This window comes from Cebidichthys violaceus, unplaced genomic scaffold, assembly GCF_023349555.1.
Source record: "Cebidichthys violaceus isolate CVI_PGR_0920_01 unplaced genomic scaffold, fCebVio1.0.p SCAF_17, whole genome shotgun sequence".
Taxonomy (NCBI): Eukaryota; Metazoa; Chordata; class Actinopteri; order Perciformes; family Stichaeidae; genus Cebidichthys; species Cebidichthys violaceus.
The window spans coordinates 4,077,070-4,096,839 of record NW_027176340.1 but is presented as its reverse complement, the minus strand read 5'-3'; the positions used below and the strand labels follow the sequence as shown (position 1 = coordinate 4,096,839).

The 19,770-nt window shown below is 41.8% G+C and overlaps 3 protein-coding genes across 3 annotated transcripts; 1 reads left to right on the top strand and 2 right to left on the bottom strand.

The window, feature by feature from the left end:
- The first annotated feature begins 2,899 nt into the window (after positions 1 to 2,899).
- cplane2 (ciliogenesis and planar polarity effector 2) lies at positions 2,900 to 5,232 on the top strand. Its single transcript, XM_068711715.1, has 5 exons — positions 2,900 to 3,239; positions 3,673 to 3,825; positions 3,942 to 4,066; positions 4,190 to 4,329; positions 4,457 to 5,232. Exons 1-5 carry the CDS (start codon positions 3,125 to 3,127, stop codon positions 4,677 to 4,679), a joined length of 756 nt encoding a protein of 251 aa, XP_068567816.1. The 5' UTR covers positions 2,900 to 3,124; the 3' UTR covers positions 4,680 to 5,232.
- A 194-nt stretch (positions 5,233 to 5,426) lies between these two features.
- Positions 5,427 to 9,199, bottom strand: si:ch73-15b2.5 (rho guanine nucleotide exchange factor 19). Its single transcript, XM_068711714.1, has 12 exons — positions 8,878 to 9,199; positions 8,619 to 8,786; positions 8,472 to 8,536; positions 8,080 to 8,366; positions 7,327 to 7,487; positions 7,079 to 7,231; positions 6,857 to 6,986; positions 6,671 to 6,745; positions 6,450 to 6,542; positions 6,193 to 6,341; positions 5,884 to 6,045; positions 5,427 to 5,758 (listed from the first exon to the last, which is right to left on the bottom strand). The coding sequence occupies exons 1-12, from the start codon at positions 9,090 to 9,092 to the stop codon at positions 5,713 to 5,715; spliced, it is 1,704 nt and encodes a 567-aa protein (XP_068567815.1). The 5' UTR covers positions 9,093 to 9,199; the 3' UTR covers positions 5,427 to 5,712.
- A 3,684-nt stretch (positions 9,200 to 12,883) lies between these two features.
- ddi2 (DNA-damage inducible protein 2) lies at positions 12,884 to 19,705 on the bottom strand. Its single transcript, XM_068712200.1, has 10 exons — positions 19,240 to 19,705; positions 18,006 to 18,135; positions 17,385 to 17,693; positions 17,145 to 17,271; positions 16,771 to 16,898; positions 16,454 to 16,582; positions 15,870 to 15,973; positions 15,547 to 15,739; positions 13,308 to 13,356; positions 12,884 to 13,040 (listed from the first exon to the last, which is right to left on the bottom strand). The coding sequence occupies exons 1-9, from the start codon at positions 19,375 to 19,377 to the stop codon at positions 13,346 to 13,348; spliced, it is 1,269 nt and encodes a 422-aa protein (XP_068568301.1). The 5' UTR covers positions 19,378 to 19,705; the 3' UTR covers positions 12,884 to 13,040; positions 13,308 to 13,345.
- Positions 19,706 to 19,770: the final 65 nt, after the last annotated feature.

The following is a 19,770-nucleotide window of genomic DNA, read 5'->3' as shown; positions in this document are numbered from 1 at the left end:
TTATTGTTGCTGTCACACAGATGACAGTTGTGATGTCACCTTTTTCTTTTATTTATTTAAATTGAAATAAGACATCCATGTAAATGATTTCTGTGTGAATGTGTGTATATTCTGCTGTGTAAAATGTGTCAATCTTCTAGGTTTGCATCCCTGTGTTAACATTATTGATAACTTTTTAACTTTTCATAATTTTCTCAATGTGAGTCGGACAATTTTGGAGAAAATGTGCCTGCAGGAGGGGGAAAATATAATGTCTGTGCATATGTGTTACTGCAAGTTAATAAACATGTTTGCTGACATTTGTTTTGCTGCTGTTGTTAATGTTAACTGTCTTGATTGATTTCCTCTGCCTCAGGATTGCTATATGTTTGTATGTATGTGTTGTTAAGAGATCGTAGAAAAATATGAAAGCATAAAAGTAAAATAACCATCACAAAACATATTTTGTTCACTTTTTATAGCCATTACAATATATAACTTGTTTACACTTATTATTTCTTCACAAGAAGTTAGAGATCCCGGTTTAAAGATATTTTATTACACCCTTGAGAAATTAGGTATTGTTTTGACACCTCCAGGAGGAACATATATCCTCGCAGGTGGGACAGCCGACGGAGTTACCACCGTGTTAGGTGCGCACGCCTGTCCCGCTTTCCCCGGGTTAGGTCCGTTCACGCTTTAGTATGTATGTATGTATATATATATGCGTATATATATGTATATATATATATATATATGTAAATGCATATATATATATATATATATATATATATATATATATATATATATGTGTGTGTGTATATGTGTGCAGCTTATTACTCATCATTGATAGAGAACAATAAGAACAACCCCAGGTTTCTCTGTAGCCAGGCTGACAGAGTCACAGCTCTGTTGTTGTACTCAATTATATCTGTCAATCAAGACAGATGAAACCGACCAGCTCACTAAACTTCAAGCATGTCTTAAGGACAAAAAAACCTGGATGAGCTGCAACTTCCTGATGTTAACAAACTCAGACAAAACTGAAGTTATTCTATTAGGCCCAGAACACCAAATAAAAAATCAATTATCTGACGATATAGTTTCTCTAGACGGCATTGCGCTGGCATCCAGCAGCACCGTAAAGAATCTCAGAGTTATCTTTGATCAGGATTTGTTCTTTAACTCCTAGATAAAACAAATTTCATGGACTGCCTTTTTTCACCTACGTAACATTTAAAACAATCAGACACATCCACGTCTCAAAGCGATGCAGAAAAATGAGTTAATGCATTTATTACTTCTAGACTAGATTAATGCAATTCCTTATTTTCAGGCCGCTCTAATAAGTCTCTTAAATCTCTCCAGTTGATTCAGAATGCTGCAGCACGTGTACTAACTCAAACTAAGAAAAGAGATCATATCTCTCCTGTATTAGCTTCTCTGTAAAATCAAGAATAGAATGTAAAAGCCCTAATTGGTCAGGCACCATCATATCTTAAGGAGCTTATAGTACCATATTACCCCACTAGAGAACGGCACTCCTGTAATGGTTCCTAGAGTCATAAAAAGTAGGATGGGAGCCAGAGCCTTCAGCTATCAAGATCCTCTTCTGTGGAAACAGCTTCCAGTTTCAGTCCGGGGGGCAGACACACTCACCACATTTGAGATTAGGCTTAAGACTTTCCTTTTTGATAGTGCTTATAGTTAGGGTCAGGGTTGCCTTAGACCAGCCGCTAGCTATGCTGCTATAGGCCTGGACTGCTGGGGGAATTAGGATACACTAAGCGTCTCTCTCTCTCTCTCTCTCTCTCTCTCTCTCTCTCTCTCTCTCTCTGAATTCATGTCCCATTAATGCACATTACTAACTGGAGTCTTTGTGCTTTCTCGCCTCACAGGTTTCCGTGGATCGTGGTTATATCTGGACCGTGGTCACCCACTGCCACTATCATTATCAGTAGTTTATGCATTGCTTGCTATTGACGATACAATCACTGCTTTTGTTATCGTTATTCTACTATATCCACTTCCGCTGTTATTATTGTTAGTAGTCATTTTCCCATCATCATTATGCTTACTACTCATTATATGAATAATATCTGTCCTATGTATTTAATGTGTTGTAAATGTACAGATTGTAAAGCCGTCTAAGGCAGATTTATGATTTTGGGCTATACAAAATAAATTGAATTGAATTGCTTTCAATGTTAAATGTGTAAAATTAAACAATTCTCTGAGTGTACAGTTTCCACATCAATAATGTACGCCTTCCTTATATGCTCAATCCTTATGCAGCTGAGGGAAGATAGCACAGTCACAAATACTTCTTTCGAATATTTTTCAAATACCAATTTGCATTGGTGGGAAAAAATATGAGTGTGGACCATGACGATGGGGAGCAGTGGGGTCCAGACTGGCAGAGCTCACAGGGTATTGTTTTTAATGCCTAATATTTCCTCCTTTAACGTTTTAACGCTGGAGTTTAGCGACCTCTGGCTGTGGGCGAAGGGAACCAATGCACTATTCAGGTACTACCGGAAAAATCCCCTTCAAGTGCACTTGAACCCAACAACATTGCAAATGCTGTATAAAAATGGGATATTCTATTACAGTCTTGTTAACATGATGGGACAATCGAGGCCACACAGTGGCAGACGGCACAGCAACCTGTAAACTGTTTAAAATAACTACTACTATACTCTACTCTATAAGGCTTACTGTCTAAAGTTTATCCACAGTCGTGATTGCTTCTTGAATGCAGGCTTTTTGTTTTCGTCCAAAAACGACAGGTTAGTACCTGAAAAAAGCTTAAATTAACGACTTTCTGGAGAACCTGAACGCCATCACAAATTACAGTGGCTAACGGAAGTGACGTCGGATATCCCTGTCAGGTTGCTGCCCATGGAGACGCTCTGTTTACGGAAGTTTTTATCAGCTGGCGGCACTTCGATGCTATTAATGCTATTTGGCGACAATAGTTTATATTATTAAAGCACTTTAAGACTAGAAAAAAAAGACTATTTAAATACTAACACCGGTTTAACGGGCTGTCTTGTTCCGCTACAGTCTGACTCGGTTTGGTTAAATTAACTGACCTCAGCAGTGTGATGCTAACTAGCCGAGCAGCATAACTAGCGATAACAACATGGCTGAAGTTACTCCTTCCTCCGGATCAATCGTAGTGGCTGACTGGCATCAATGTAAAGACAGCAAAGAATATTTCAGCAAAATTCTACACAAGAAGAGACGCAAGAACTTCGGTATGACAAATAAACTGTTACATCTTTGTTAAATAACAATGGATTTTCCAAATGCAGCATGTGTTATCAGGGCTTTGATAATACAACAAAGTATTTCAGGAAATTTGTTCTAAAAACAAGATGACATAACATAAAAGCCTAAGATTGTCGTGTGTTAATTATTGTTTTATGAAATTTGTGATGGTGTCTAATGACTCAGTTTTTCAACTTTGGATATGAATTTCCAGACATCCAAGATTTCCATAACATAAGATACTTTTTAGCTACTTCCATGCTGTCATGTAGAACATTAACACCGTACTTTTAAGCCCTTTTAAGAGTTATAACTGTGATCTTTGACCAGCACATCACGTAGGTCCATGTAGAAAGTACAAATCCGATGCAGTACACAAAAGTAAATATTTGGACGGCCCTTTTAAAACTTGTTTTACAGGCCTCTTGGAGTCTCCAGTGATGCCCCCACACGTAGCTGTGGACACAGTTCACTATAAGATCTTCATCTCTGGCAAGAGTGGAGTCGGGAAAACTGCTCTTGCTGCGCGTCTCGCAGGCCTGAATATTCCTAACTTGCACTATGAAACCACAGGTAGGTCCACAATCAATGTGAGTCAGTTGCTTTTAGAGTAAATTAGACAATGAACTCTTCAACCTAAAGGCTAATGAGATCACACAAATATTCGTTCCATTTATCTTTTCCTCCAGGTATTGAAGCGACGGTGGTGTACTGGCCCGTGAAGTTGAGAGAGAATGGTAGAGTGCTTTTCTTCCGGCTGCAGCTGTGGGACTGTGGAGAGAACACCTTGCGTAGATTTGACCATTTGCTTCCAGTATGTATCAAATAGTGTTTTCACAAAAACACATTGTATCGAGTTATAACAGAAAAATGACTACGCTCACATTGTTCTAGGTCAAAATAAACACCCCAAATCACTGTTCCCTGTGTCTTCCAGGCCTGTAAGGAGCAGGTGGACGCCGTCCTTTTCCTATTCTCCTTCACTGACAGAACGTCCTTTGATGATTTGTCAAATCAAATTGCTAAATGGACTGGGACATCTGTGGGACATGTTGTGAAATTGGTGGTTGGCACCAAGTATCCTCTTGTGTTCTTTTTTTTTTTAAAGTTGAATGTTGATTTTCTGACAGTTTTAGTCACAGGCTTACTTTATAGCTACTACATCAATACAGACATGAGCATTTGTCCTCAAGGTTTCCTTCAGATTTGACCTTTTCATGCACTGTGATGTGCCGGAGAGAGACGTGAGGGACTTCCAGGAGACGTGGAACTTACGAGTGCTGCGCGTGGGCGGGGAGGTCAGCGACGGGTTGGGTGACGTAGCCCCACTGCTCAACTGCCTGGCGGAGAACCTGTGGCATCAGGACTGTGTTACAGCTGGATCAGCCAACCGTCGTTCACAGCAGGAGACAGGGACTCTACTTTAAGTGGACACATCATGAAAAAAAAAAAAAAAAAACACTTTCTCAGTGCTTGTGCACAAACATCAGCGTATTATCGGGAGTGCCCAACTCATTTGAATCTCCTGCCATGGATTAAGAACTGCCTATGAAATGGTGTGCTACATTTTTCTCGCAAGCCAATTACAGCAGACTTTTTTTTTTTTTTTTTCTCCCCGGGAGGTTTTATTTAAAGAGACTAGAGCTAAAATGGAGGGTTTCAGACAGAGGTATATGAATACAAGTATATTCAGACAATATGAGAGAATTGTGTTTTGAACATTAAAGCACGTAAACATAATCTAGTTCAAAAGCAAAATACAAAATCTGAAAGTTAGCATATTATGTCCCCTTAAGTACTGAACATGATTTTTCAGTGGAAGTGAACTGGAGGTCCAGGTAAGGTCTTTGAGGGATTGCATTTAAATGATGAACTGGGAATGTTTATCGGGATGAGGAATGAAGCTGCTGTTGAATTAAATGGATTGTCCTCCAATGCTGTAATCACTGCTGTGTGTCGTATAAATATGATGTGAGACCAGATATTGTCTGGGACTGTTGGTTTTATTAATGTGATACAGCTTGTTTTTCCTTAAGGCCTTTTTCCACAGTTTGTCATGGATTCCTGTTAATGTCATCTAAAAGCATAATCAAAATATCTACTATATAGCTACTGAGAGATATCGTATTAAATATTTTGTATTTGAAATAAAAAAAAAAAAAAAGGCACATTGCTTAAAAGAGGTCATTTTAATGAAAGATAAAAACTATATTCCCAATATGAAAAACCCCAAAACATCCCCTTACATGCGTGTCGGTTAATTATGACAAACTCAGTGCATGCTGGAATCCTTATTGTGATGTATGGTGCAATCAAAATGAAGCGCGGTCAAGTGTATATAAATCTTAAAGATAAAGTTAAACAAATTCTTTCAATTATTAAAATGTATTAGTAATGTGCAAGTTAAAAAAAACGGCAGTTTGTTTTGTATAAAGTCAAAATTGCAGAATCACGTTTCCATCATGGTTTAGACGACAGCGCCTTCATCCACTCCTCTTTATCGGACCTGCGGAAACAACAGACAAGAATCCCAGATAGATGAACGGCTGCTTCAGGAGATGCATTAGTCCAAAAAAAAAAAAAAAAAAAAAAAAAAAAAGGTATAGAGATATAGAAGATGTCAACTTGTACCTTGTGTTCGCAACGAGTATCATGGCGGTCGGTTGTCCGGTGTGACTCTGGGAGAGATGCAACAGGAAGGAGTTTGGGGGTAGACCCAGGACCTCAGCCTTCAGATGCTGAACGTGCACATGTGAGGCCGACGCGTGATCCATAACTGTGAACATCGGAGCCCTGACATGTTGCAGAGAGAGAAAACAGTGTGGTGTGAAGGCAATCGACAATTCAATGAATTACCAAATTAGGATGTGTGGTGTTAAAAAAAAATAAAAAATAAAAAATCGGTAGTTAATTGCCCCATTTTACAATCTGGTGAAATACTTTTTCGAGGAGATGATCAAAAGGTCATTGAGGAGGTGGAGGTAGATACTCATGAATGACATTCTTGGGCGGTAAGTTGCCTCCACAGTCAGCTGTCTCATGGGACCCTGGTGCACCAGAAAACGCCCGCTTACAACCAGAGGGACTAACTGGATGGAGGAAGAGGCAGTTAGACTTTATTCTGTTATGCAACTTGCAGATGGCAATGAATTCCGTTAGAGAAAAACAAAAAAAAACAAAAAAAGGACGCTTGTCACCTTAACTTTGCCGAAGTCCAGCAGCATTTCCAGGCAGACCAGTTCCTCAATTTGTTTCATTTTTCGGACCCGATTGTTACACTCTGTCACCATCTGGTCAAAGGAAAGAGATTATAAATGGCAAGTCATCTGCTCAGCTCACTTCTAATAACAAGCTCATTCCCCTGTTCAGTCCCGTCTTAGCGTGAATGTGCAGCTTTTGAACGTAAAAACTGCATTACCTCATGGATCGCTTCTATTGCTTTTTGAAGATTTGAACTCGAGTCGGAGTCCGGTTCAGTCAGCTTCAGGATGCTCTGAAATGAAAGAAAACCCAACAGAAGCCTTTGGTGGACTTTTGCAACGTGTCATACAAGTTCAAAATACACATTTGGATGAATAGGATTCAAATATCGTCAGATGCATACCTCGAGGATGAGTTTAATACGAGTAATTCTCTGAAAGGGAAGGACAATGAATGACTTCAGGCTCTGTCTTTGACACACTGGGTCACTCTCGAGCTTCTCGAGTGAATTCAGAAAGTCTCTGTTCTGCTGCCTTGAAATTAAAAAGAAAAGAAAGAGATACCATTGAATAGGTGTTATTGGTTAGTGTGGTGAGTAGGCTACCAGTACAGAACAGAGACTTACAGCAGATGGCTGAGGAGACGTTCTTGGTACATCATGTTCGTCACATAAGGCCCATAGAGGCTGTGAAACTTGGAGCAGTGCTGCAGCACAATGTCTCCGACCTGAGATAGTAACACACCCTCTCTCAGTCGTATTTCCAGATCTATAAAAAACCTAGAGGAGACAGGAAGACACCAGCTCAGCATACATACACACTCACAAAACCAGTTCAAAACAAATAAGAGCTACCAGGTATGTGGAGCTCTCACTTTTCACTGACTGCCATCACGCGACGAATGTTGGAAAACAAAATGTGATGCTCCATTTGAGTCAGGGTCCGTTTCAGCGCCTTCGATGCATAGAAATGATTGACAGCAACTCCAAGGCTCCTTAGGTAAGACGCTTCGGAGCCGATTAACTCAAACATCGACTTCAGGAGGAAAACAAGAGAAGAATTAAGGATTTCTAGATGTTTTTATTCAACTTTCTCTGTCACGAAAACACTAAACTGAATTTATCCTACTAACAGGTATTGCCCGTGAAGTCAAAGCTTATTCCTCTCAGTCATAAACCTCCATTGTTAAAAATGCATAACATGCAAGACCTTTATTTCGTTGTTTATGAAGTTAGTGAGCATTTAAATTTAAAAAAAAAAAAAAAGGAGGAATGGATGCACCAGAGGTAAGAAAATATTAAGAGATGCACTTTAGTCTTTTTCTGGGATTTGTTGACAAGGATATACAAACATCAAACTCATCCTGTAATACATAAGTACAGCCTGTATACTGTATTAAAACTTAAAATGAGGCTAGTGGTAAGTAGAGTAGTTGTCCCTCCACGTTAGTTTTTTCCGGTATGAAATGAGGATTAGCGTCACAAGGCACAATCATTTTTCTACTCTTCTGTCTTTTTTTTAATAATCCTATTTGTAATTTTAATGTCACTTGGTTTTAATTAGACAAGACTGCGACATACTGAAGTCATACTGAAGTATAAAACATGAAATGTAAAGCTTTCCACACCTCCTGAAGGCGAATTTCTTTGGTTGTCAAGATGCCGAGCAGACCAGATTTCTTCACCTCTTCTAGATCCTGCCAAAGGGTACATGGAGTCGCCCTGACAGGCTGAGGTGAAGGTGGGGACTGAGTCGCTTCACGAGGGTGCAGTTGAAGGGATGCTGCCACAGAGAAGCATTGAGCAGCAAATTGGGACTGCACACCCGACAGATGTTGTTGGGGTCGACCAGACTCAAAGGTCTTGTCAAACACATCGTTCAGCGCCTGCCGAAAGTAGTCCTGATAGAGTGGGACTGCAGAGCAAAAAGGAAGACATGCAGACAAGGTACTTCACATTCCTGTAATTGTTGCACTATTCAGTGACTGACAACAAGACCCAAAGAAAGAGGTTAACTTACAACGATGAATTAACTTTGACTGGAACGATACGCTCAGTTCTTCCTCCTCAGCTGGATCTGTTGCCCTGAGATTGTTGAGCAGGCCACATTTAGTTAAAAAAGTATAAAAAGATTTTAAAGCGCATAAAGATTTAAAGCCCCTCTTACCCGTCTGTACTTTTATCCTGATCATCTAACGGAGACAAAATGTGATCGTCCTCCTTAAGTCCAGGTCCTGAGAACAGCTTGATCCTATGTGGACTGAGTATTTCTTTCAAATACAATTTTGGCATTAAAGCGATTGACCGGAGAGCTGAAGACATGTCTGTGGGAGGACTAAAAAAAAAAAAGGGCAGAGACATTTATTCATTATAATCCTACACACAAAGTTTACTGACATTTTCTAGAGGCACCATGTGGTCCTTACCTGCAGACCTCAAGCTGTTTGACAGAGCCACTGCTCTCACCAAGGCCTCCACAGTCCTGAGCGCTGTTGGATTGAGCCTCTTTTGTCCTCATGGTTTGTATCTGTGAAATCAAATTATTCACTGTAGGACTATCTCCAAAGTAAGAGCGTGGATTAGTGATACTGCTGCTCTTCAAACAGCGGCTGTTTTCATTTGTGCCGTCAAATTGAGCCATAACGCTTCAGTCTGGAACTGTTCTCTCACACGAGAGCTGCCCCCCCCCAAAAGACTCTTTCTTTTAAAAAACCCTGAACAGATCAGAAAAGTGGCTGTTTATCTACTGAAGGCGTCCTTCATTTGCCCCAGAGCTACACAGTCGTATGCAGTCTGAGCAGCAATCAGCACAAACCGGAACCAGGTGTGGCTTTCTTTTTCAAGCTTCTGGCAATCTGCTTTTCGTAGGCTAGCTTTTTTCCCCCCATCTCAGTACTTCAAACTGCTGGTCTTTTATGGTGGTAAATGGAATATTCGGGGTTTTTAGGTGAACAAAACAATCATTTTGTTGACATCACCTTTGGCTATGGGAAATTCGGATAGGGAAAAAAAACCAATTGGTGACACCATTTTCCCCACAATGCATGGCAACTAAGGAAATGGAAGAGCTTCTCACAGTTGGGGGAACAACTGGTTGGTTTGTGAGCTTGTGAACACCTCAAAAACATAAAATGAACCATTAATCTGGAAAAACATTTTGCCGTGAATGTAAATCGTCAGTGACATTACAAAGCCGGTTTGACACGCATTAGAGTATGTATTGTTGCGTTCACCGTTTGTTTCCTGTTGTATCAAACACTTGAGCTGCAGTCGAAAAGTCAAAACATTACCTTCAGTGGAAACGATTCACTCATGAGCAACATCAATCAACTGTTCAATATTAATTTGTCTTTTGTGCAATAATGTAGATTCATCGGTTCGGTTATATTTTGCTATCATATCGTAGGCCTAGCTTGTTTCGTTTTTTTTACTGATGCTTCTTGTTATTGAGAACACAAATGTGTTCATTGACAGTTTGCTATTTTTACTGTTCATTTTACTTTGCATTCTTTTTTTTAACGTATTTGTTACATGTTCAAAGTGAATAAATACATACAAAATGAAACGTAAGGATTCTCACTGTCTATTCATATTCATCAACATGAATCCCATTAGTTTATGACTGTATGAGTATAATTGTTAAAACTGTTCAAGAACGGCATATCGTTTGTTTTCATGGACGGCCGAATGGTGAGTCACCTTAAATGTCTCCGCAGCAAGGAATTGTGGGACGACATTATCTTCTTTCCTTTGGTAAAGGAAGGTCCAGTGTTTCCTTTGCTAAAGGAGATAAGAAAGGAAGCATTGAAGCACCTTTCCTGAGCATTTAGAGAATTCAAACAGCTCTCATCATGGCTTAGATACTTCCGGGGCATTTCACTCAGTTAACCTGCTTAAGCAAAAAAAGAGACTTCTGACTGCAGCCCTGGTCTAATTGGGTAAATTGATTTTGTCGTCGCTGCCACTGTTTATGAATAGAAATAATTTTATGACGTGATTATTCAAGTGCAGCTCTAAATCACACTGCATTTACTTAAGAGGAAGGAAAAAATAAATTCACACATTGTACAAATACTAATTCCATTTTATTTGCAATTTAAAATTTCATACAAGATAAAAGTAGATAATTCAATCGTCTGAATATTGTTGGTATATGACTCAAATAAAACCATTAAAATCCTTGATATATGATGTATTGACATGGCGATATTCTAACAGATGACAAAATAAAAATGGATGGGCTTATGGTATGAACACACACTGATGATTTGACACAATAAAAAGGACTTTCTGAACAGGAGATAAACAGTTTTGTAATTACACATTGCAAAACTTTCCAACGGTGGAAAATAATACATACAGTACAATAAACCTTCTGTAATACACATACTGAATCGAAAAATGCCATCTCTGAACACAAACGACAAACTCACTTGTGGCCCTCTTGATATTTCGGTGTGATGAAAAAGGTGGCTTCCACTTATCTGGAGAAATGGTGTGAAAAGTTAGCCCTTCTGAACTGTTACAGTTCTCACACTGCAGCGTTTCCATCATTGTGAAGAGGCTACAAACATAAACAACAAGGCGCTTTATTCATCAGCTTTAAATATTGATGATTCAGCTCACCAGTGTTATTCTGGAACGGTGAGTAGGACTAACACTACTCCACTTTGAGAGTTTTTTTTAATTTTTTTTTTATTGATGCTCCACAACTTAAACAATAGTTTTATGAAACATATTAAAGGTGAAATTATAATAATGTTCAATGGCTAAATAATCAATCATACATTGGGCATTTAATAACGTGTTGGACGACAAAACAAGAGAGAAAAAAATAATAAAATCAATCTACCATACCAAATTTCTAAAAACCAATGAAATGGGTGGCCACCCAAAACATCTGCATGCAAACACACCTCACACATCTGCAATATCCAGAAACGTATTACCAGTCGTCCTTTTTGTTCTTGGATATTCTGTATGACAAACCAAGAGACAGCATTTCCCTGTGTTTATACGCGCTCCCTGCTAAGAAGGGACTGAGACATCGGGTTCAGTAACAAGGTATAAATAAGACGGATGCTGAACTGGGAGGCTGAGGACTCGCATGACTAGTTATGAGTCTCGGTGGGCACAGTGATACTGCGGGCTAGTAGTGCCAGCAGAGCTAGCTCCACAACCCCACGGGCTTGTTCCAGTGCCTCTGCAGCCTCCCTGGCAGAAAACCCCGCTGCCTGGATTCTCTGGATGTGCTCGGCTGGAAATTGTTCTATAAAGGGATGCGGAGAAGGGAGAAGAGGGGCTGTAGGTGTAAGCTGGGGAGCCTGAGCAAGTGGAGGGGAAGAGGGGGAGGAGGCGCGAGAGACTTCCTCAGGTGAGCCCACTGCCATGGACAGGGGGCTGAGAAAAGTGTCCTCAGTTTGGAGGCCAGGAGTGTCCGGGGTGTTCGTGCCAGAGGCTCGTCCGTCTGCGACCCCTCTCCCCTGCTGTCCCTCAGGAGGTTCCCTGAACTCCAGGTCCCCTGCCGGATCAGGAGGAACCTCCGGCTCAGGCTGAAAACTGCTGATGTCATTTGCGTCGTCTTGCTCGCACCTATCTGCCCTCCTCTCGACGGAGCCATCTGGACACTGCGATGGTCCTTGTCCCTCCACAGTCTCTGCTGTATCCTCGCCCAGATGCTCATCCTGACCAGAGAGGTCAGGCACAAGACACTTCGATGGTCCCTCATCAGACACAGCAGCAGCAGCAGCATGGTTGGCTTTGGCATCGTTTGGTTCTGCACCGGCTGAGATGGCAGTAGAGGAGATCCGCTGGGGGATTTTGAGCGTGAGGGTACACGGCTCGGGGGATACTTCCTCTGTTTCCCGTTTGAGTGGATGTGGGGGGGAGCAGGAGGCGCTGCGGTTTTGGGACTGAGCGCGGTTGTTGGACACCAGCAGCTCGTGAAGTTCCATCAGAGCGGCTGCCAACGACGGGATGCTGTCGGAGCTGGAGCAGTGCTCTCCTTCAGGCTGGTCCCTCTCAGAGGACATCACGCCCTGGGAGGCAGTGGGGGACTCCATTTCAACCGAGTCCGGTTGGCTGAGAACGCTCAGACAGGCTTCTGCGGCGTCCGACTCAGTGGCCTCCTGCTCCATGGGTTGAATGGGGGAAAGTTCCTCAAGATGGGGGAGCACGGGGCTGTTCATCACCTCATCCGATTCAGCATCCCCCTCTGTGTGGCCAGGCCGGACCTCCGCAGGAGGGGTACATGTACGGAGGACGTCTGTTGGGGGACTGGGCACAGGGGGCACTTTGGAGTCAGTATGAACAGACAGAGGGTGAGGGTGGACCTGATTCGGTGTAAAACCGGCAACCTCTGCTGAGCAAGAAGGCTGAGGAAGCCCCTGGAGGCCAGGTTGGTCATGGCACAGCCCTGGTGCTGAGGCCTGCTCCATGGCGGCCGGGTCAGACTGACAGCGAACCAGGGTTTGGGGCCGGCCAGAGGAAGGGCTTTGGGAAGGGGAGGTGGATGAGGACGCTTGGTCTAAGGTTCTGGGTAATGTAAATGGTGGGGGCTGCGGTGAGGTAGTTCGTCCATCTGCAGTGTCTATTGTAAGAGAAAATATAAAGCGGGAGTGAAACAGTGTGTGGACACCTCTGGAAGCATTACTTTGGATAATATGCATTTAAGGAAACAACCCAAAACACAAAATGTTGGAAACTCTTGTAGAATTCATGAATACCTGGTGTGTGCAGTTACAGTTACAAAATACATGAATACTTAAAACAATCCAGCAGCAAAACAACAGCAAAATAAAAGACATAAATAGCAATGGACTTAGCACTCGCGATGGACTTGGTGAATTTGCAGTACCTGGTTGGTAGGTCTCTCTCCAGCTGTCTCCAAATGCATCAGTGCTGTCCTGCTCAGGGGTTAGGGCGCACACCACACACATCATGCAAAGGGATGGAGAAAGTTAGCAGTCACACACAGAGCATGCATCAACCTAAAAGCCTTTTCACACACGCACACACACGCACACGCGCATGTGAGAAGTGTCATCCCAAAACAACTTGAGCCTACGTCCTAACAGAGAGGTCACAGTGTAATCACGTAACCCGTCACCGAACCTCAGGAAACTCAAATTGAGATGAAGTTAGAAGGACATTTGATGAAACTCCCTCAACCATGATAATCAAATCAAGACCAACATTAATTCAACAACTGATTGATGCCTCTTCTCTAGTGGAGCATTGTCTCCTTCCCCAATATCGCTGCTGTAACAAAGAGTCACTGATAATTCATTGAAATTATTGCTGCTGCTGCTGCTTTTTGTTTGAATTCCATTTGCTAGGTGCAGCCATTACCGGACATGACTGGCTGATGGAAACAATAACAGAGACCAAATGTATCAATGTGCACGAGTGTTAATGGAAGCCTTGAGAGCCAAAAAAAAAAAAAAAAAAAAAAAAGCATTTAAAAGAGAAACACTTTGCATGATTATGTTTGGACAATCTCAAAAGTTACAACACACCAACTGGTGGAGAAGGCGCCACTTCTCCTGCTTACAGTCAACTATATATATATATATATATATATATATATATATATATATATATATATATATATATATATATATATATTGTGACAGTGTGCGTTTGAACTATTAATAGAAAAAGTAACCGATCAAGAATGTCTGCTGTGTGTTAATCCAGTAAAATAAATACCCGTTAGATCACGAAACAACATTGGCCAAAGTGGACTAATGTACACTCAAAGAGATATGGTGGGACATAAAGAACAGGTACAAAGAGGTATCAACACATGATATATTGTGTCACATTGCCCAAACACACCGAGATGAGATGTGTTGTGGGAAATTTCTAATGATAATCGGGAGAAGAGTTTTCACAAATCAAAATGCTTAAAAGTCTTCAAAAGATTCAAATTTGTCTTAGCCTTCAACGAAACACAACATTCACCATCCTTTGTACGGTTGTTGTCTCTGAAGGGAGTCACACCCACAAGGCCTTGTCTACCGGGTTCTGCTGACTTCCCTCAGTTTCCATACCTTTCAGGAAAGGAGGAGGACAAGCTCCTCATCATTGCATAGTTTCAACTTTCTCGACTCCAGCCAAAGTCAAATTAATAAGCTACAGTTGTTATTTCCAGTTTCAGGGTTCACAGCAAGAACACACAGATGTTTTATGCATATTTTCCCATTACAGACGACACCAGCCAGCTACAGTCAAACACCATTGGATTATTGACTGACAACTGTAAGCTGTAATGTTACAAACAATTCTTAATGAAAAAAACGTATTCAGCCTTATTCAAAAAAGGTGTTTTTTTATTACCCTTTGAAAAAAGAAATGCAATTCTGTAGCGCTGCTGATATCTTACTGATTTACTGCGTAAGACAGTCCACCGCCTCCATTTCTACTGGCACTAGATGTCCACTTCACTCGCTGTTCTCAAACTCCTTCAGATACCCATCTGCACTGTTGGCTCACACAGGATCTAACGGTCCATGCTGAACTACTGCAGCGAGGCACAGTCAGCCTCGGTACTATCGATTAGCGCCGATTGCTTATAATGGAGCCGTCGGCGCTATTGGTGCGTCAGTGTTTTCCCTCCAAAGTTCCTCTTGATAAAAGGCGTTTTAAAACACGGTAAATGGCGACATCACACATAGACTATTATTTCAATTAACTATCATACAGAGATAAAGATTGGTAGCGTTCATTAAATAACCATCACATAGAAATAGTTTGAAATAATAATAATGATGATAATATGTGCCTTTCACGTAAGCCACTCTACATACAAGCCAAAAACAATCATGCGTTTCCCTTTAAGAAGCTTGATCTTAGCCATTAATCTTTTTGCTTACATTTTACTGACAGACGTCTCTCAATTTCCCGACCTCATCTTATTCTAAAGCATATGCAATTTGCTGAGGTGATGACATTAAGTGATCATGTGACTGAAATTTAAGATGACTGCATAAATGGGGGTTGAGAGTAAGAAGCTTTAAGTGGCGCATGCAAATGTGGCTCTAACTGAGCTGAGACCAGCCCCAACAGTGCAGAGATGAGAGACTGTGTCTTACCGCTCTCCTGTATTGACCTCTGAAGCGCCTCCGCCAGCTCTCTGTCCGCCAGCTCGTCTGGACGGGCGTCGTCTCGCCCCTCCGGTCCGTACGCCAGCCGGGCGCACTCCGGCAGCTCTGCCTCAGGCAGGAAGCGAGTCTCGGTGCCCGTGGTGCCTATTAGCAGCGTGTTCTTCTTCAGGTCGATCGAACACTGCGAGACATTTAGGACAAATAACGCTCACAGATATTCTTCCAACTTCCTGTGTACATTCAGTAAACAGAGAACGGAAAATGGAAACCTCTAATATGCAAGCAATGATCAGATGAATTGGGGCTCACACCTGATGTCTCTTCAGCATATCCAGGCCAAGCAGCATGTCCATCGGCTGGTCCTCCAAGATGGAGAAAGAACACGGAAGGAAGTCCCCTTCTATCTGGACCTGAGCTACAAGACAACACAAATGTCATGCCGATGCTTCAAAATGGAGGGAAAAAGGAAGAGATCAAGGGAAAATGATTCTGTCTACCCAGAGTCAGACCATCTCCGGCACATTGTATATCTGTGTGCAGCTTTAAATGGAAAGCTCGTTTGTGGATATCTGCAGGAATCTACTTTGTATTTGAGAAACTGCCTTGACGGTGTTTCCTTCTGAGCCACTTCATACCCACAAATTATAATGTGGAAGTACTTATTGTTAAACCATAACTATAGATAAATGTGAATAGGAAGTTGACTCAAAGACATCCAGCACTTGTGCTAAGCTAGGCTATCCAACGGTTCAGCACATTTTTAAGTTCGTCTGACTGTTGGTAAGCGTTGACGGAAATATCATACCTTAATGTTCTGCTGGGGACTAGTTTGACATAATAATGTTGCTCCAAAAAAAAAAAATACTTCTAGAAAAAAAAAGAAGCAGACACTCACCCAAGTGAACTCTGCCAATGATCTTCTGGGTGCCCACTCCCTTGGCAATTCCGGCCCAGCGACGGTCCACCAGCCGCATGATGTTACAGCGCTCGGCACATGCTTGGCTCATGATGGTCATCTGGGCTCCTAAAAACAAGGACAACATGATGGGAATCAGTTTGTTATTTGAGTACAATATCTAAATCTAATGTATCTGTTAAGCCACGAACAAAAACTAAACCATAACATAACACACCAACATTTAAGCACCATTGTTGCTCATGGCCAGAAAATTGCAACAACTACAAATTGGATCAGAATTTGATGCTCATTACCTGAGTCAACAAAGGCTTTCACAGGGTGTCCATTGACTTTGCAGTTAATGTAGAGCATGACCACCTGCCCGAAGCTTTCTGGGGCCTCCTCCATTGCAATTGTCATGTTTTCTTCCACGTTGTGCTGCCTGGAATGTGCACAAATGCATGGATGAGAGACAAAAGAATGACAACATGCAGCCTCATTGCAGTGAGTAAGCTGCTAACCCCTTGTGTTTTGCTGCAAATGGTACAGAAGATTAAAAATATCTTCATATCGCAAATGATGACGTGACAATATCTGGTTACGGGAGTAAAACTGAGGCTGGACCATGCTGAAGACGAAGATGTTGCGTTATCAATATCCCCCCAAATCTATGGTCTCTGCACCGTACCTGATGTCCTCCTCAATCTTTGCCTGGGCATCCAAATCAAAAGGATCTGCAGTCAGAAGTCTGATCCTCTCTTGCTCTCTCTTGGCTCGATCCTGCTGTTGCTCCTGCAGCACTTTGGTGAAACGCTCTGAGAAAATAGAGAGTTACAATAACGTGACTGTGTCACATCTCAGGTAAAAGACCAGAAACAGAAACCGTGGCCTGTAACACCGCCAGCTCTTTTTTTGTTTTTTTGTTTACCCAAGTCTCCGCTCAGCAGGGCCTCAGCAAGTGGCGGGTTTCGCTCCTTGAGGAGTGAAAGCTCATGCGGATTGGATAAAAGCATCTGCTGGAGTAAGGCAGGGTCATCCAGCCCCTGAGGAGAGGAGCCACCAAAGGCCATCGGCGTGGATGGTTGTGCGGCGCGCTGCGGCTGCTGTTGCGGCTGAGGCTGCGGCTGCAGCTGAGGCGGCGGCGGCGAAGTCTGTTGCAGCCTTATGGCGCCACGTTGACTAGTTGAAGAAGAGGTGCCGGGGATTGTGATGGAACGAAAGTCAATATGGGGCAGACCTGAGGAGCACAAAGGATACACAGTGAGAAATAAGCATTTTGCATGTACAAAAACTCACTAAATAGATGATGCATTCATCTTTTTATATATATATATATATATATATATATATATATATATATATATATATATATATATATATTTTGGTCTTGCATATTTCTGAAGTCTGTCTCAAAGTCAAAACCCAACCCATCACCTGTCTTCTTGTGCAAAAACAACAAACCACCTTCATATTCAGTAATTTGCATCGTAAGAGGAAATTGGAAACAGATCTAAATGAATAGCGTTTAAATCATTTCAAAGAGTGTTACCTGGAAAGGCTGGCTGAGTTGGTGGAGGCCTTCTGTCAGCTTGCCTGAGAACCACCACATCTCCATCCTTAACACCATAGGTCCCCAAGGCACGAGTGTGGTCTTTTAGGGTCTGTTCTACATGTGTGATCTGTTTATGGAAAAATACAGAATTCAATTTAACACCAGCATACTGACGTTTTGCTTCTGCTGTGATGATGTGGATATTAGATTATAGTAACCACTGTTGAATAAGTTAAGCATACTTTTAACACAGATACGATATTTCATTAGCTCAAATTGGACAGTTGTTACAAAATGTCATAAGGTGGCACTTGCTTGTACAAAATCTACTTTTTCAGTAAGTAAACCAGACAGCTGTTGATGTTGGGGCTATAGTTTCAATGGCTAGCCAATTCAGTGGCCCACGTGACAAAAACAACTAACTTACATCCTAGAACTACAAGACTATACCACTGTGATGGTAGCAATGTATTTCTTTCAGGTGAATTTGTTCCCCTCACTTTGTTATTTTGCCACAATCCAAAATAAACCACAGCTCTAAAGCTACAATAGAGTAGAAGGTGACGCTGTATACCTGTTGGACAATACAACCACAGGTAGAAGCTCTTGTGCACGGCCACATTGAATGAGTTTACGTTACCTGCACTTCGGACTATAACGTAAAATCTGCTGACTCCACTTCCCCAATACACTTTATTAACTTGTAAATACAACATATATTTAAGTCACACGCCCCATAACCCATCACTGTTCAAGTCTGTGGACTTTGTTGAGGTAACAAGTATTTATGAAGATCATTTCATCTGTCAATATAACGTCCCTCACATATCTTGAGTTAACGTTAGACCCCCATTCACGTAACATTAACGTATCTGAGACAACGGACATACGCCATAAAGCGATAAGAAAACCAGTTAATGTCAGTTTGGTAAACTTCGCGTGATCGTTAGCCAAAACATTTGTCCTCGATATGTTAATTAGTCCAACGGTTAGCTCCACTAGTTTTATTTTCGGTTATCGTTAGCTATTTTAAGGATACCCAGCAAGCCGACCGTTTGTAACCGTTAATAACCGTTGGGGGCACAAGTCAGCAGAATTGTCCGCTGGTTGATATACGGAGTTTCGCAACAACCAGTCCAGCAAAACAGCAAAAGTCCGATTCATGCTAGCAAGTCAGCTAGCTAGCTGTTAGCTACGTTAGCTATCTGGCTACAGCTAGCTTGGGTCTTACCTGAATTTCCCCAGCTGGGATTCCTGATTCCAGTTCACAAAGTGCTATAAAGTCTCTTAGCTCCAGCTCCGGGGATACATCTAGAGCAAAGGTGGTCTCTGGGCTGTCCCTCGGCGCGCAGAAAACGGTGACCAGCATCGCTTTTTTTGGGGTCAGGATCACTCGACAAACCCGCAGCAACAGAATGCGTTTAGTGTAGTTCCTTGTTGTTTCACAGGGAAAACCCCAGTTATTATTTTGATTTTCACAGTTTTAATACGTGTTTCAGTACAAAAAGCGCCAAAAGGGAAACTGATATTACACCGAAAGACAGTGACTGCCTTTCACTTACTGATTAAATGCCTGGCGTGTCAGTTTATCTATTAACAACTAAACAACATTAAGTATTGCTCAGTTGTGCCGCATTTCATCCAGCTTTTTTTTCGACATGTCGCAATACAGAATTTGCAGTCGTGAGTAGTTTCTTCTTCTGGTCTCAAAAACACTGCAAGCCAGAGTGCTATTACCACCATCTAGTGGATCATTTGGAAA